The 16,676-nt window shown below is 58.3% G+C and overlaps 4 protein-coding genes across 4 annotated transcripts; 1 reads left to right on the top strand and 3 right to left on the bottom strand.

Moving 5' to 3' along the window:
• Positions 1–760: 760 nt before the first annotated feature.
• Positions 761–4,966, bottom strand: CDEST_10625 (Putative zn(2)Cys(6) fungal-type DNA-binding domain, fungal transcription factor). Its single transcript, XM_062926781.1, has one exon. The coding sequence runs from the start codon at positions 4,650–4,652 to the stop codon at positions 2,034–2,036; it is 2,619 nt and encodes an 872-aa protein (XP_062782832.1). The 5' UTR covers positions 4,653–4,966; the 3' UTR covers positions 761–2,033.
• A 1,256-nt stretch (positions 4,967–6,222) lies between these two features.
• On the bottom strand, positions 6,223–9,200 carry CDEST_10624 (Putative transketolase, thiamine diphosphate-binding protein). The gene is made up of 3 exons (XM_062926780.1): positions 7,627–9,200; positions 7,369–7,530; positions 6,223–7,291 (listed from the first exon to the last, which is right to left on the bottom strand). The coding sequence occupies exons 1-3, from the start codon at positions 8,947–8,949 to the stop codon at positions 6,545–6,547; spliced, it is 2,232 nt and encodes a 743-aa protein (XP_062782831.1). The 5' UTR covers positions 8,950–9,200; the 3' UTR covers positions 6,223–6,544.
• A 1,490-nt stretch (positions 9,201–10,690) lies between these two features.
• Positions 10,691–12,461, top strand: CDEST_10623 (Putative short-chain dehydrogenase/reductase SDR, NAD(P)-binding domain superfamily). The gene is made up of 3 exons (XM_062926779.1): positions 10,691–11,611; positions 11,756–11,869; positions 11,962–12,461. The coding sequence occupies exons 1-3, from the start codon at positions 11,033–11,035 to the stop codon at positions 12,160–12,162; spliced, it is 894 nt and encodes a 297-aa protein (XP_062782830.1). The 5' UTR covers positions 10,691–11,032; the 3' UTR covers positions 12,163–12,461.
• Positions 12,462–13,946: 1,485 nt separating this feature from the next.
• CDEST_10622 (Putative major facilitator superfamily, MFS transporter superfamily) lies at positions 13,947–16,032 on the bottom strand (the record flags this gene model as incomplete). Its single annotated transcript, XM_062926778.1, has 5 exons — positions 13,947–14,392; positions 14,464–14,688; positions 14,784–15,191; positions 15,300–15,723; positions 15,868–16,032. 5 exons carry the CDS (start codon positions 16,030–16,032, stop codon positions 13,947–13,949), a joined length of 1,668 nt encoding a protein of 555 aa, XP_062782829.1.
• Between the last annotated feature and the right edge of the window lie 644 nt (positions 16,033–16,676).

The following is a 16,676-nucleotide window of genomic DNA, read 5'->3' as shown; positions in this document are numbered from 1 at the left end:
TGCAGTTAATGGTCTATGATATTTGGATACAGGTGCTGAATGCCCATGGAGACACAGACATAAACACACAGACACAGAGTCTTTGTCCCCCTCTCTCATCCCAGCACAAAAGCAAGCTTTGGCAAGACTCTTGGGTAAGCCAAGATCCGGCTGAGAATCCGGGGGGGGGGGGGGGGGGGGGGGGGGGGGACCAGTTACCGAGGAATCTAGCTGTGGACAGAGCAGGGATCAGGGAGAAAATCGCCGAGTTATGGCCATGGCGTCGAGGAGTGCGTGGAGCTGCCAACTACAGAAAACAGGGGAAGTTGGAAGCGCCCGCCCCCCCGCGTTCCCTCAGTCCTTGGTTGTTCTCCGGCTCTGATCCGAGGCTGGCTTGCAGTTGCAACTGACGAACAATGGCCTATTCTATTCCGGACCCTCTCATTGTGCGCTTTTCAACACACCAGGCCAGGAACGCCAGAAGGGCTATCAGAAGCGCGCGGTTCGGCGAAAGAGTGAAGGAGAAACGATGCCGTACAACCGACGGACTAGCGGCTCATCCTTCCCCTTCCTCACGCGCCGTGTGTGTGTGTCGCCAAAAGAAAAACAAAAACAGTCCTTGACAATCAGATCCTGGCGGGCTTTAATCCGAAATCCTCGCCTATATGCACACGTTTTTACAAGTAGAGACGAAGGGCATATGTACCTATGGCCGCGGCAGAATCCCTGCGGGGTCTTCTCTATAGGCATTGGTGAGTACCTGTATTGTATGTACGTTATGGGATGAGTAGGGTTGTAAGTACAACGCAGTAGTAAGTATAGGCTTCAACAGGTGAATCATAGCCGCCTCGGTCACCGGTAGAGTACACCCTGCCTGGGGTTGCCCAACAACCCCCGATATACGGCACGGCTTTCCATCGCAACACGGCGCCTCGGGTTTCCCTTTGGACAGCTTGCTTGCTTGCTTCTGGCTCGAAAATCACCCGGACCCTAGTGTGCCCACATCGACACTAGCTAGCTAGCACTTGTCCTCCCTCCCGTCGAACCGTCGAACCACCCAGGCGGGGAAAACGGGGTAAGGATAGGAGGGAAGTGAGGTCATCCTCGTCGTCTTACAAGATACCCCGGCCGGCCCCCCGGCTCTTCCTCCGCAATCCCGCATGAACAGCCGCATCTTGGGCTGGAGCCTTCCGCCTACCATCAGGATTTCAGGAAAATAGACTACATTGTACAAGTACTACGCACTGAAAAGTACTTTGTCCACTACATCGTATATATGTACTCACCGGGTTAGTCCTTGACTTTGTGGGATTTGTGGAGATGACGGGCCCACGCCGTTTGATGCTGCTCGACGCAGTTTTGGAGCCGTCAACATCGCCTTACCTCTCCCCCCCCCATTGGTAGTTCCTGGGATTACGTTTGAAGGTTTTTCGTACCACGTGAAGAACGATGCTGGTTTGATGCTAATTTCGGTATCGGCTGAACCATTATGGGTGCAGAGAGAGGGGGGGTCCGTTGTCGGGGTGGGTATTTTTGAGGTGGTAGTGATGCGCGCCCATGTAAGGTAAGGTAATAATGTAAGGTATGTACACGTGGAAGTCGGTAGCATCGCATTCTTCTCTTCACGGACCCGTCGACGTGGTATTAGACACCGGACCCGATATTGAAGATGGACGCATGGCGCCGAGGTCGCTTTGCGCCAACGCCTTCCCCGGCGGCTGGAGCTGCTTCACGAAAAGATCTCAGGGTCAGAAGAAGCACTTTTTTCATCATGTCCATCTTTAGAAGGAGGAAGGGAAAAAAAGACAAGTAATACGCAAGAAGGAAGAACAACCACTACACAAAGCCCAAGAGTCACACACTCTCTCTCTTGGTGTATGTGTATGTGAGTATGTGTGTGAGTATGTGTGTGAGTATGTGTGTGAGTATATGTGTGAGTGCGTGTGTGTGTGTGTGTGTGTGTGTGTGTGTGTGTATGAGTGTGTGAGTAAGTGTTTGAGTGTTTATGAGTGTTTATGAGTGTGAGTGAGTGAATGTCGGCACGTCACGGGATACTAACCGTCTCCCAGGTCGCCCCAAAAGTCCTTCAGGTCGTCCGCCCTCCACTTGGTGCCCCATCCGCTCTCCCTCTCGATCTTGTCCAGCAGCCGCAGGATGGCGCGGTGCTCGGCCGGGTGGCTCATGCAGCGGCCGGCGATCCAGAGCGGCTGGACGCTGTTGGTCCAGGCGCCGTGGTGGTGGTTCGTCATGGAGATGCCGCAGATCTGGCGGGCGTGCCAGAGCGCCGAGCGCGGCCGCGGCGACGGGCGCAGCGAAGCCGGCCGGTTCTGCAGCATCAGCAGGGCCGCCGTGTGGTAGAGCTGGTTGCCCGAGATGGCGGCCGGGTTGCTGTAGAGGATGGCCGGGAACGGCTCGGCGTCGTCGGACGAGGGGGGGATGGTCATGATGGGCCGCATCTCGGCCGGGCGGCGGGTGTGCCAGTCCTCGACGAGGCGCCAGAGCCGCATCCACCGGGCCCGGTACTGCGTGTCGTTGGTCGGGAGCCCGCCGCCGTCGAAGAAGAGGCCGCCCGGGTTGGCCTTGGCCAGCGGCGCGAGCAGGTTGAGCACCCGGGCGCAGAGGTAGACGGCGTAGTTGGCCCAGGTGTCGTGGCCGCGGTCGTTGTGGGCGAGGAACCGGCCGGCGTCGGCCTCGAGGTTGTTGTCGTCGTCGTTGCCCTCGTTGTCCTCGTTGTCGACTAACCCGGACGCCCAGTGGCCGACGGGGATGAGGGTCCGGACGGACGAGATGAGGCCGCCGCAGACGTCCATGCGGACGAAGCACCAGAAGAGCGCCTGCTCGACGCCGCCGACGAAGCCGTTCATGCCGACGGCCTGCATGAGGCTCGCGCAGCCGTCGAGGTGGCGCCGCCACGCCTTGGGCGAGCAGCTGGCCATCTCGAGTACGCAGAGCACGACGCACGACGCGATGACGGCCGTCGTCCGCGTCGGCAGCTGCGGCAGCAGCAGGTGGATCGCTTCCTGGTAGAGCGCCAGGCTCTGGTCCGTCGGCCGGCTGCGGTCCTTGAGCTCGAGCTGGCGCGCCGAGAGGGCCAGCATGGAGTAGCGGAGGTGGTCGTGGGACCGGGCCATGGTCGGCAGCGAGTGCTGGAAGTGCCGCTGGTTGTCGAACTTGTCGAGCCAGGGGGAGATCTCGTCCACCCAGTTCTTCCACAGCGCGCACTCCTCGTTCGGGGGTAGAAAGGGGGGTTCGTGGTCCGAGGGTATTGTCTCGCCGGCGGCGGCCGTCGTTTCTTCGGCTGCTTCGGTTGATGCCGAGGACGACAGCGACGACGACGACGACGACGATAGCGACGACAGCGACAGCGATGAAGGTCCCGAAACGGCGTCGGTGGATCTCTGTCCGGAGTTCTGGCCGGAAGCCGGGGATGCCGGCCTCGTCGGGCCGGTGGACCGGACCTCCTGGATCAGGTGGTTCCGCAGTGTAGAGTGTAGTTCGTGGTAGGCCGATCCCGGGAGGAAGATGCCGTCTTCGTACGAGCCCTCGGGCGTGAAGATCTGGTCCATGAAGTCGAATGGCGCGTCCAACAGGGGGTCCACGGGTAGCGTCGTAACGGGGATGCTGCCGGGGACCGTCGGCGGAGGGTGTTCTTGTTGGTTACTACTATGATGCTGGTGCTGATGCTGGTGCTGCTGCTGCTGCTGATGATGATGATGATAATGACTATGTCCATGGACTCCGCCGCCCTGGCTGAGGTAGATGAGGTTCGCCACGGCGCTGTCGGTGACTAATTGTGAGGTAGACGCCGGCGAGAGGTGATAGTCCATGCCGTCGTCCACCGGCGGGTGGTGTGTTTTGTCCTCGCTGGCGTCGTCTCTTGTCCGCGTCGACGGGCTCAGTAGGGCACCGAAGCCCGACACGGCGGCCACCTGGTCCGTTGACGCCGTGCTGGGCCCAGACAAGGACTGCGTCCTCCTGGCGGTGTTGGAATCGGCGACGGATGCCGTGCGTCCGCCGACGGTCGACGTCGAGTACGACACGGGACTGTCGAGGAACTTGGCTTCATCGGTATTATCGTACGTCGTCGCCGCCGTTGCCGCCTTCGCCGTCGGGTCGTCGGGGGTAGCGTCATCCCCAGCCGAAGACAGCCCGGGGTCAGGGTCTGGATCTGGGTCTGGGTCCGGGTCCGGGTCCCGGTCCCTGTCCGAGTCGTAGTCTTGGAGACCGGGGGGGAAGTGGTAGTCGCGGATGACCTCGTTTGTGACGTCGAGGATCTCGAGTTGTCGGCGGAGAGGCGGGTGGCGGGCCTTCTTCATGGACGGGTGGTCTCGCCGGATCGTCTGGGCGTTCTCGGCGCGGAACGTCACCTTGATCCCCCACTCGCACCTCTCTTTTCGCCTCGAGCACCCGCCGCAGGCCGGGCGGCCCTCGTCACACTTGCGCTTCTTGCGGCGGCAGTTGAGGCACCCCGTCCGCGTCCGCGTCTTCTTCTTCTTGACGGGCGGCGGCTGGTCCGGGTTCTCGGCCAGACGTCGACCGTCATCGCCATTGTCGTTGTCGTTGTAGTTGTTATTGTTGTTGTAGCTGTAGTTGTAGTTATAGTTGTCGTCGCCACCACCACCACCACCGCCGCCGCCGGCGGGGAACGGCAGGCGTTGATCGTCGGCGACCATGATGGGGTCGACGGGCTCATCGGCTTTGAGTGAGCCTCTATATCGTCTGGGGTCTAGACCGCCTGGACTCGGTCTACCCCCCCAGAGTCCCAGATGCGCATCCGCAAGCGCAGGCGAATATTACCAGGGTGGGTAAGCCGAAGCCCCTCCCTTCCAACTGGAGAACGGAGACAAAGTGCAAAAGGTTGGTGTGTGCGTGTGTGCGTGTGTGTGTGAGAGAGAGTGAGAGAGGGAGAGGTATTCGTGGAGCAAAGGGCGCTTCGACATGCGCTTTCAGTGCTGCTGTGGAGGAGCTGCGGGCTGGAAGAAAAAAAAAAAAGATGAGATGCTGATACGGTAGCGGTAGACGGATAATGGGGAACAGAAACAGACGGGGGGACCAATCGACCGACGGCCCGAATCTTCTGTACGACGTACCGTGAATCGGTAGTACAGGTATAAAGAAGAAGAAAACAAAAGGCTAAATGTTAAAGCGAAGGGGGTAAGCAAGGTTGTGGGCAGCGTTGGGGATTTGGGCAAACTCCAGGGCCAAGACGGACATGTCAGACAGAGTTCATTCTAGGTGGTGTCTGTCCAGCTCAGCTTTCAGTTCACTGCCACCCTCCGTTTCTTTTCCTTTCCTTTCGAGGTTGTCTGAGAGGTTGCTGCTGTCTGGTGATGGTGTATTTGCAATCGAGTGAATGAGTGAGTGAGTGAGTGAGCTGGGTGAATGAATGAAAGGGCCCGCTGCTGGTGAGATTTGCCTGCCGCGTCTGCTGTGGCTGAGCTATAGCTATAGCAGTATAGATGGGAAGTTGTAAGCGGCAACGGTGACCCGTGAGTGACTGTGCTAGTACCAATTACCATCACTTCTCTCAACTGTGCTATAAGTGTCTGTGTCTGTCTGCTTACAGAGTAGTAGTCAGACATTCACTGATCGGGGGAGGCCCTGTCTGCTGCCACCTGGGACAAACTCTACCAAAGACACACCACACCGCATTGAGGGATTGGCTACAGGGTTGGCTCAGCCAGGAGTCTAGGACCCTCGTCACGGGGGGGAGCTGGGTGCTCACATTGCTTGGGAATACCCCTGTATTCCCCCCTGCTGTTCGTTGTTAGTCCCGTATCAGTGCGGAGGGAGGTACATATGGCCGTCATGCTGGAGAATCACTCCACAACACTCCCCCACCATTCAAGTCAAGCCATCTCCAAGCTTTTTTCTCTCTTGCTGTTTGTTCCTTTGGGGAATGAGTGGAATGAAACGGAATGGCCTATATGCTCTCGAGCAGCTTTAATAGCTCTCCACGGGGTTGTCACGTTTCACTGTGGTGAGAGTTGTAGGGATTAGATGAGTCTCGTCTCGTCTCGTCTTGTCTTGTCTGCATCGTATACATCGTAGAGAGAACAACTCTCTGCCCGACGCAACAAACAGGGAGGTTTGGTTGGGCAGCAGACGCTCTCTCGTCGGCTCTCTCTCTCTCCGTCTGAGTGGTGAGCAGCGAGCGAAATGACCCCAATCAAAAGTCTCACCCCCTAAACAGCCATCGATGCGACAGGCGTTCGTTCCATGACTCGACATGCAACTGTTTTGGGCAACCAAAGTACTCTGTTGAGCTATTCTAGTAAGCTACGACGGATTCTAATCATTTGACTTTTTGACTATTATTGGAATTCAAGGGTCAACCGTGTCTACTCCGTCCATCTTCCCTGAAAATGCCCAGGATGAAAACCAACCAAAATCAAAACTAGATTTATGCCCTGGAAACGCCGGCGCGCCTCTTGGGGGGGGGGAGAAGAACATCATCCTCCAGTCCCCCCGTCCCCCGTCCCCCGTCCCCCCTTGATCTCTTCTTCCCCTCCTCCTCGGACTCGCATAACCGACCGCCACCCAACCAACCAACCAACTAACCCCTTCAGTGGTGGTGGTTGACAGGGTTGAGGTCGCGGAACTCGCCCCTCAGGCTCTCGACGCCGTTGGCCCTGACGTCGTCGACCAGCGCGGCGACGGCGGGCGCGATGACCTCCTCGTCGAAACCAAAGTACTTGTACGCGTCCGGGCCGGGCAGCGAGTGGCCGAAGGAGGCCATGGAGAAGCCCGCGTCGGCGTAGCGCTCCCACCCGTTGACGGCGTAGGCCTCGATGACGACGCGCGGCGCCCGCGACCGGTACCGCAGCACCTCGCGCTTGTACTCGACCGGCTGCCGCTCGAAGACGCGCTGGCACGGGAAGCTGACGATGCGCGCGCGGATGCCGTGCTTCTCCTTGAGGAGGGCGGCCGTCCGGACGGCGAAGACCATCTCGGCGCCGACGCCGATGAGCGTGACGTCGGCTTCCTCCTCCTCCTCCTCGCGGAAGACGTAGGCGCCGCGGAGCACGCCCTCGCGCGACGTGTGCTGCGGGTACTGCTCCAGGGCCTGGCGCGAGAGCGAGATGATGGTCGGCATGTCGCGGGCCTCCATGGCCAGCACGAAGGCGCCGGCCGTCTCCTCGCTGTCGCAGGGCCGGACGTAGAGCAGGTTCGGCATGGCGCGGTAGAGGGCGGGCAGCGCGATGGGCTGGTGGGTAGGGCCGTCCTCGCCGGTGCCGATGGAGTCGTGCGTCGCGATGTGGATCTGCTGGAGGCGCTGGAGGGCTCCCATGCGGACTCCGGGGGCGGCGTACTAGAGGGGAGGAAGAGAGGAGAAGTCAGAGCCCGTATTTCTCCAAGTATTAAGCATTAAGGCAGTCATTCACTCACGATGTAGAACATGAAGAAGCTCGAGGTGACGGGCAGAATGGTCCCCTTGTTGAAGGCAGCCAGGCCGTTGGAGATGGCGGCCATGGCATGCTCGCGGATGCCGTAGTGGATGTACCGGCCGGAGTAGTCGCCGTTGATACCGCAGCTTGTTCTCAGGTCGGGCTGTATAGAGAGAGAGAGAGAGAGAGAAGCGTCAGTTATTCGTGATTCCGGGAACCCAGGGGGGGGGGGAAGCAGCATATCGTGACCAAGACTCACATTCTGAAAGTCAACCTTGCCCTTCCAGATCATGTTGACCGAAGGCGACAGGTCCGCCGTGCCGACCATCAGGTTGTTCAGGCCGGCCGCGATGGGGTTGCAGACCAGACCGGCCGACTTGCGAGACGGCGTGGGAGTCGTCGGGAAGTCCTCCTTGGCCGGGATGAACTTGCGCCAGTCGTCGACCCAGTCCCCGGAGACGCGCTTCCTGAACTCGGCCGCCAGCTCCGGGTGCTCGCGGGCGTAGGCGGCGACCAGCGCGTTCCACTCGGCCTCCGTCTGCTCGCCGCGCGAGACGGCGCCGCGGAAGTAGTCGTAGACCTCGTCGCCGACGACGAAGTGCTGCTCCGGGTCCATGCCGAAGGTCTTCTTGATGTTGGCGACGTCGGCGGCGCCGTAAGCGGCGCCATGGGCCTTTGCGTCGCCGGCGACGGCGCTGCCGATGCCGATGACGGTGTGGATGTTGATGAAGGTCGGCCGGTCCCGGACGGCGCGGGCCTGGTCCATGGCGCGCACGATGGCCTCGACGTCCCAGTTGCCGTCCTCGATGTCGACGACGTGCCAGCCGCAGGCCCGCATCTTGGCGTTGACGTCCTCCGTGTTGCAGAGGTCGACGCTGCCGTCGCAGGTGATCTGGTTGTTGTCGTACATGACGACGAGGTTGCCGAGGCGCCAGTGGCCGGCGAGCTGGATGGCCTCCATGGCCACGCCCTCCTGCAGGCAGGCGTCCCCGATCATGCACCACGTCGTGTTGTCGACGACGGGGAAGCCGGGCCGGTTGTAGGTGGCGGCGAGGTGTTTCGTGGCGACGGCGAGGCCGACGGCGTTGGCGATGCCCTGGCCCAGCGGGCCCGTCGTCACCTCGATGCCCTCGTGCTCGATCTCCGGGTGGCCGGGGCAGATGGAGTCGGTGCGGCTCGAGTGGTACGACTTGAGCTGGTCCATGGTCATGTTCCGGTAGCCCGTCAGGTGCAGGAAGGCGTACTGGAACAGGCACGTGTGGCCGTTGGACAGCACGAAGCGGTCCCGGTTGAAGTAGTTGGGGTTCCGGGGCGAGTACCGCATGGCGTACTTCCAGAGCGACGTGCCGATGGCCGCCATGCCCATGGCGCCGCCCGGGTGGCCGCCCTTGTACTGCTCGCACAGGTCGGCGATGAGGCAGCGGAACGTGCGGAGGACGAGGTCGACCTGCTTCTTCTCGGCGTCTGTGAGGGTGAACTGGCCGGCCGCCGCCGTGTTGCTGTTGTTGGAGCCGTTGATGACGCCTTTGGCGGCCACGATGCCCTCTTGCGGCACGGGCTCGGAGACAGCACTGGGTGCCATGATGTTTGTGTGTGTTTGTGTGTGTGTATTTGTGTCTATAGTCGACGAGGGTATCTCAATCTCAGCGAGTGGTGTTCGTTGTGTAACTCAGCGCGTCGGGTATATCGTGTACGCAAAGCCGTGATGTCAAGGCAGAGACAGAAAGCGTAGGTCTCAAAAAGGAAAATGGCATTAAGTGTCTCTTGCGAGGAATACAGAAATAGGATCAAGATCAGAGAGAGAAAGAGAGGCGGCACAACCGCGGAGAGCAGCCGCTGCGGTGTATTTCAATTCAATCCATGAGAAACCCCCGTGGCAACGCTACGGTCTGGGAACTCCCCCCTCCGAGTGCTTGAGATGGCCGCTTTGGGGACCCGGAGTGGGATGGATGCGCGAGCGATGCGAAGCACTGCAGTATCGGGAAGGGCGCTTAGGTTTTCCCATTTGGGGATGGCACGAGACTTTTGTCACTCTGACGAGAGGAGAATGGGGGGTTTGGTCGGGCAAAAGGGGGCATGATTATTGTTTTTTTCTTTTCTCGGATTAGAGAGCTGACGAGTTTGTGTAGATAGATACTCGGACCAGTTCGAGGGTAAATCCAAGCGCAACTTGCATCGAGACAATCGAGATGGTATTTGGGCATCCGGAACCGGTTCTGGACGGAGAGATACGTCTTGTATGCAAACTTGAGAAGTGAGAGAGACAGAGAGAGAGAGAGAGAGAGAGAGAGCGAGCTGGGGGGGATCTTAGACTCTCGGACTCTTGAGACAGATGATTGGATCAGACAGAGAAACTCTGGATAACATAACTCTGCCCGTCCCACTCTCCGCCGCCCCTCTCTCCCCTGGGCCTGGGGGTTGAATGGTTCCCAAGGAGATCCGAAGCGCTTTCGATTGCAGAGTCTTACGTAACTAAACACATGTTCTGTCTCTGTCTCTTGTTTCCGTCTCTGTCTGTGCCTGTGTCTTGTTTCTTGTCTCAGTCTCCGTTCTATCAACCTTTAAACCTTCTCGCCAAGTTGTCTCTTTGGTCTATCTACATGAACTCGGCCTCTCCCATCTCTGGAGTTCGTTACGCCCTTTTAAACCCAAAACCCAAACACACATGGGACAAACACTACACTCTGTTTTTGACAATGACACTTACAGGTAAGGAAGCAGAACCGGCAATCTCGTCTGCTCTCAGTTCATCTAGCTGCGGCCCAAAGGCTTCTTCTCATCGAGTAATTCAGCACTCAAGAGGCCCAGTTTACAAGTACCCATCGGGAACTTTACTTCGAAGGTCTCCGATGCAGCCCAATAGCCGCCCAAACTCTGATCACGGAACCATCCATCCTCTTCCCCTTGCATCCCCTTGCCTCCCCCACGCGCATACATTGCCCGTATCTGTCTTCCACCACAAGTCCACAGATTCCGGTCTAGACCCGGAATGATTCCCATCTCCCACTTCCTTCGACTTCTGCCCCTCCCGCCGTCCGGATGCCTACCGAGTGGCCATCCCCCCCCCCCCGGTTTTACGTCGGTTTTTTCCCCGCCAGTTGCTGGTTCGGGCGTCCCGAGTTGCGCCAAGTGCGCTTACACTTGCCATCCAACATCTCTCTTCCCCGCCGTGGTCAAAGCTACAGCGGACCTCAATGCCGAACACCTTATACACACACATGCACACACACGTAGGTACCAGTATGTGGGCAGCATCAACACCTCACCAGTCGAGGGGCCGGGTCCCCGGCGCATCGGGATTCTCAACATGGTTTGACATTGGGCCGGGCATTCCAGCAATTTCTCACCCTTCACACAACTCCAAGCGATCCTCGGGTGGTCCCTTTCGTCCATCCCTCACGTACTTGGTATAGATAAACCCACGAACCGCAGCGTCTCCCGTTGATCCGAGTCTCCTGACACCAGGCTCTCCCTCTCTCTGTGTGTGCAAGTTCCCAACCTCACTTCATGCTGAACGTCCCCTCGCCTGTGTGCGTGTGTGCTGTAGTTCCTTCGTAAACCCATTTTTCTCTATTGTTGTAATAATCCCATACCCTTATTCCTCCCCCCCCCCCCCCTCCTTTACCCATCATACTCCTCCATCCGACCAGTACAAAACCTTCAAGATGCCTCCCGTAGCCGTCAGCGACATGGACCTCCCCGCCGAGCCGGTCCACCCCCTCCCCGAAGCAAAGGACCCTCTCGCCTCCTCCGTGCCGACGCCCCAGCTCTTCTCCCTCGCCAACAAGACCGTCGTCATCACCGGCGGCGGCCGCGGCCTCGGCATCACCTTCGCCCTCGCCGTCCTCGAGGCCGGCGGCCACGCCGCCTGCCTCGACATCCTCCCGGAGCCCTCGCCCGTCGAGTGGGCTCACCTGTCCAAGCTCGCCGCCGCCGCCGGCCTCTCCGTCACCTACCACCGCTGCGACATCACCGACGAGGCCGCCACCCAGCGCGTCTTCGAGGACGTCGCCGACGACGCCGACGCCCGCGGCGCCCCCTTCTGGGGCGCCGTCGCCTGCGCCGGCATCCAGCAGAAGATCCCCGCCCTCGAGTACCCCGTCGCCGACTTTGAGCGCATACAAAAGGTCAACGTCGTTGGCGTCTTCGTCACCGCCAAGCACGCCGCCCGCATCCTCGTCAACCGCAAGAGGAAGGGCAGCATCCTGTTGATCTCGAGCATGTCGGGAGAGATTGCCAACCGAGTGAGTTTTCACACTCCCTGTCCACCTCTTTTTCTTCTTCTTCTTCGTCTTCTTTACCTTCCTTACTCATCCTCCTCGCCCTCCTCATCCCCGACGGCAAAACGTCCGTAGAGTCCCACGTCCTTCTGACTGACCGTTTCCCAGGGACTGACGTGCAGCGCCTACAACACGAGCAAGGCCGCCGTCCAGCAAATGTGTCGATCCGTCGCCCAGGAATGGGGCCAGTACGGCATCCGCGTCAACACCTTGTCCCCCGGCGTAAGTGACCTCCTCCTCTTTTTCCCCCCTCTTCCATCTTCCACCTCGAGCTTTTCTCGTCCCGCAAGACTAACGCAAGAGTTTCCATCCAGTACATCCGCACCGCCATGACCGACCAGCTCCTGCAGGCCGAGCCCGACGTCGAGACAACGTGGATGAGGGGCGCCCTGCTCCAGCGCCTCGGCACGCCCGAGGACTTCAAGGCCCCGGCCGTCTTCCTCCTGTCCGAGGGAAGCTCCTTCATGACCGGCGCCGACCTCCGTGTCGACGGCGGGCACTGCGCGTCCGCTTAATTGCTTTTTGCAGCGGATTGCGCAAAAAGCGGGGGTTTCGATGATTGGGATCATTTGTTTTGTGGAAGGCGACCTGGCGTTGGTTCTCATGATATCAGGTGGGATGTAAACCCCGTATGGGCGTCCCTCGTTCTGGTGGCGACGCATTGTTGGGACCTGTAGAATCAGTATGACTGAGCGGGCATTCATAGCGGTATTTTATGGTTACAGCATATTGCATCCCGAAAGTCTTCTCGCATACGGTGATTCCGATCAGTCTTGATGATACTCAGTTGTTTGTCTCCGGCTCTCACCTCGGCTGAAACTCTGACGAAGGCCAACTGGGATGACGCATGATACAAATGTCGTTCTTGGCATAGAAGAACAATACCGGTTGCAGACTCACAACGACCGTCAGATTATCCATCTTTGACTTGCAATCTTGGGAGTAAATAAGCCATGGGTCTTGTCGGTTCAGATCCACGCCATCAAGTCATGAAACTACAAGGCCATGACCAAGCAAGGGAGTAATGAACAGTGTATTTCGTTTCGTGGTTTCCGATGAAAAGCTGGAGTTCAGCTCGTTTGATATGTTGGAAGGAAACAGTGAATACCAGAAGCCCGTGTTGTTGCAGCCACCTCTCGTGCTGTCAATGTTCTCATCCTGATCTTGGAAAGTCAACGATGAAAAGTTACAGCCCAAACCAAGTCCGAGATCTTTAGACCTGTTAGTTCCTGTAAGAAATGTGATGGATTCTCATAGTCGAACTTTCACCACACGATACTAGCGAGATGCGCCCTGTTGTGATGGCATTCCTTCGTACAGAAAGACGGTGCGACCATGAAGCCCGTTACCAAGATGAGAATATCTGTGACTGCTGAGTCGTACGTCATCCAAGATATCACATACACCACCAAAAAATCCAAACTGACATGGCGTTACCACATCAGCCAAACGATAACCATGGCATCCAACCTGCTATTTTACAACTGCGAGCTCCATCACTGTACGGCAACTTCGACTGAGGGCTTCCCAACTGAGGGTATGATCCACACTGTCTGTCTCCATCCGGTCGACACGCCCGTCTGGTGGGTCTCTGCAATCTCACGATCCCGCGATCTTCCTTCTCGTAGGGCTTAGGGCACCCACCACACCACACAAGGAACTGGTCGGTTAGCTCAGTTGGTTAGAGCGTGGTACTAATATTTCACCTGAAATGTTGTGTAATGCCAAGGCCGGGAGTTCAAGCCTCCCACTGATCAAATCTTTTGCCCGTGGCGGCTCTAGGTTGTGTGATGTTTCGACCCTTTTTATTTTTATTTTTATTTTTTGCCGATATACATTACAGCGAGTTGTTGGTCTTTCTCTCTCGGTTCCAGTAGACCAGTACTAGATCAAAAGGAGGGTTTGCTTGCGTTGGTCAGAGGATGGGTCACTCTTCATGAGGAATTCTCCTGCAAGTTGCTGGCCGTTGGTTTGAACAGCTCGACAAACCTCACAGCGTGCATTTCACAATAGAAGTTACAGCATAGTCCTCTTCTGGATTGGGGTTTTCTATCTTGGAGCCTGCTTCCTTGGGGTTGAACTATTTTATCTCTGTGTGTGGTGGGCTGTTGTATCTTCACGGCTTGATCTAATCGCAGACTTGACTTTCATGGCAAGATGAGCTTAGAGCAGCGACGCCGAGGAACTTGACAGCTACAGCCAACCCCTCTAACTGGTCACTGGAAGAAAGCAACACAAATTTGCGCCCTCGTCTTGCATCTCTTAATGCCAAGACGATCACGCCTCCGGTCCCGCCAGCTCAACCAAAGACCTTCTCCCTGCGCATGAGGACGCTGCAGACCAAGCAGATGGAGCCGGCGGCGATGATGGGCACATAAGCCAGCTGGATGGCGCGCGTGATGCCGTGGATGGCCTCGGCCCGGACGTCGGCCGACGCGGAGTCGATCAGCCCGCTGCCCACGCCGGCGAGGGCGTCGGAGATTTCGCTCGCCGGGACGTCGGGGAACACCGCGGCCAGGGCCCGCTGGCCGTAGTTGACGAAGAGCGCGCCCGACATGCCGGTGCCCAGGACGATGCCGATCATCTGGCCGACGGTCATGAAGCCGACGCTGTACGGGATCTCGCTCGGCAGCACCTTCATCTGGGCGACGGCGAAGCCCGCCTGGCAGAAGCAGCCGACGCCCGTCCCCAGGATGATGGTGTACCCGTAAATCTTGGCGTTGGAGGTGTGCTCGTCGACGGTGTCTGGCAGCCGAGTTGGTTAGCGTGACTGGAGGGGGAGGAGACTCTTGTGCTCTCCGTTGTTCTCGACTTACACAGGAGGACGCCGCCAATGAGCTCGAGAGCCGAGCCGGCAATGTACCAAGGGTAATAGTATCCGGTACGTCCCATGAACTGCCCGTTCAGCAGGTTGAACGCCACCAGGAACAGGATGAAGGGCAGGAGATGCACGGATGTTTCCACGGCCGAGGTGCCGCGGGTGAACTGGTAGTAGAGCGGCAGGTAGAAGATGCCGATGAAGCTTCCGAACGTTGCAAGCACTAAAAAAGGTCAAAAAACCCTCTTGTCAGTCGGCGGTCCCTGCGAGGCGTCTTTTCTATCTCTCTCTCTCTTTTCTCATGGTTGTCAAACGTACTCATGGTGAAGAAGAGGCAGATCATGGTGCGGCTCTTCCAGAAATGCATGGGGAACAGGCGGTTCGTCCTCGACGTGCCGAGGTAGTAGACCTGCTGCAGCACAAAGAGAACAGCCAGGACGCCGGCCGTGACGAAGAGGCCGATGCTCTCGCCGTGGTTCCAGCTCCAGAGGACGCCGCCAAAGTTCATGGCCATGATGACGCACAGCATAGCGCCGATGGAGAGCACAGTGCCCAGGTAGTCGATCTGGGCCAGGCGCTGGGCCAGCGGGACGCCGGCTTGCGGCTTGAAGTCGGGCAGCAGGATGAAGTAGATGGGGCCGACGACGACGCCAACCAGCAGGTTCAGATAGAAAGCCCACCTCCACGTGGCTTTGCTCTCGGCGAGACTCGCGCCGACCACGGGACCTAGAAGAAAGGAAGAAAACTTTAGAACTGGACGAAAAAGGGGGGGGGGGGGGTCGGTAGCTTTGACCGGCCAAGATGCTCCGGGGGGGCGTCACAGTCACAACTCACCCAGGACTGTCCCGATTCCCCAGACGAAGCCGGTGAGACTGAGGTACTTGGGCCGCTCGATGTTGGTGGTGGTCACGGACAACAGCGTCAGGAGACCCATGTACATGCCGCAGCCGCCGGCGCCGGCGATGGCGCGGCCGACGATGAAGGAGTTGATGTCGGGGGCGGCGCCGCAGAGGGCCGAGGCGGCCATGAAGACGGTCGTGGACCCGAGGTAGAGCTTCTTGGCGGAGAATGTGCCGTAGGCCTTGGACCACGGGAGGGTCGTGGCGGCGGAGGCGAGCGCGAAGGAGAGGCCGAGCCAGGGGACGAGGTCGACGCGGTGGTAGGTCTGGACGATCTTGGCCTGGACGTTGGCGACGACGGTGTTGTCGAGGGCGTAGAGGAACAGAGCAGAGAGGAGAGCGCAGACGACGAGGAACCACTAGTAATTTTACGAAAAAGGGGTGGACGTTAGTTTTGGGTGCTTGGTGTGTTCACATCAAGGGGGGGGGGTTCCCCATATTGAAGGAAACTCAAAAGCTTGATATCTGTCTGGAGGGTGTTGTGTCGTAATTTCTCGACATACCTTGACACCGTGAATCGTCCGCGGAGGGTCGGCGTCCTCGGTGGCATCGAGGCTCGTAGGCTCGTCGCCGCCAGGCTCTTTGGCCGAAGGCTGCGGCGAGGGTGAGGACGGCGTCAACACGCCTTCGTCGCTAGACGTGGCCAGTTTCTTCTCAAAGTCAGACATGGTCGAAGAGAGACCACTCGGAATGTTGTCGAGGGCAAGACACCAGGGTTGGGTTGGGTTGGGTTGGTGCAGGCAGTGTAAGAGGAAGAGCGTGAGAGAAGCAGAAGGAGGATACACAGCTGAGTTCTTGTAGTAGTGTCTGTCTCCTACTGGGACATATCAGGAGTCTCTTACAACTAAGCAAGCATGGCTCTCCTTTAATTATACCCTGGGTATCGCAGGGAGAAACCTTTGACCGCAGCTGGTGTGTCAGTCACTCCCGCCAACCCTACGACACAACGACAGCCTCTCTGACTGAAGCATAACCCTAGAGGAAGCAAGCAACTTTGGACCCTGACGGTGATTAGAAATCAGCGTGGCCCAAAACAGCAGCGAGTGCTATTGCGAATCGAGAATGTAACCCATGGCGAAATCTCTTCGGCGCCGAGGAGTGTGGAACCAAACCACCCCCGGTCCGGGCCGCTATCCATACTACCCGCCCATGCCGCCCATGCCCCCCTTGGTTTGCTTGTGTGCTGCGGGCTAATAAGAAACCCTTGAAGACTTATACATCGTACCTTATACCCTTGAGCCGTCGACCCACGCTGCGATGCTAAACTTTATCATCCATTGCACTGTGTGACAATGCTACTTATAGTCTATAG

The sequence above is a fragment of the Colletotrichum destructivum genome, chromosome 7 (genome assembly GCF_034447905.1).
Source record: "Colletotrichum destructivum chromosome 7, complete sequence".
In the NCBI taxonomy this organism is placed as follows: Eukaryota; Fungi; Ascomycota; class Sordariomycetes; order Glomerellales; family Glomerellaceae; genus Colletotrichum; species Colletotrichum destructivum.
Note: the sequence above shows the minus strand (reverse complement) of the source record. Positions and strands in the feature narration are given on the sequence as shown.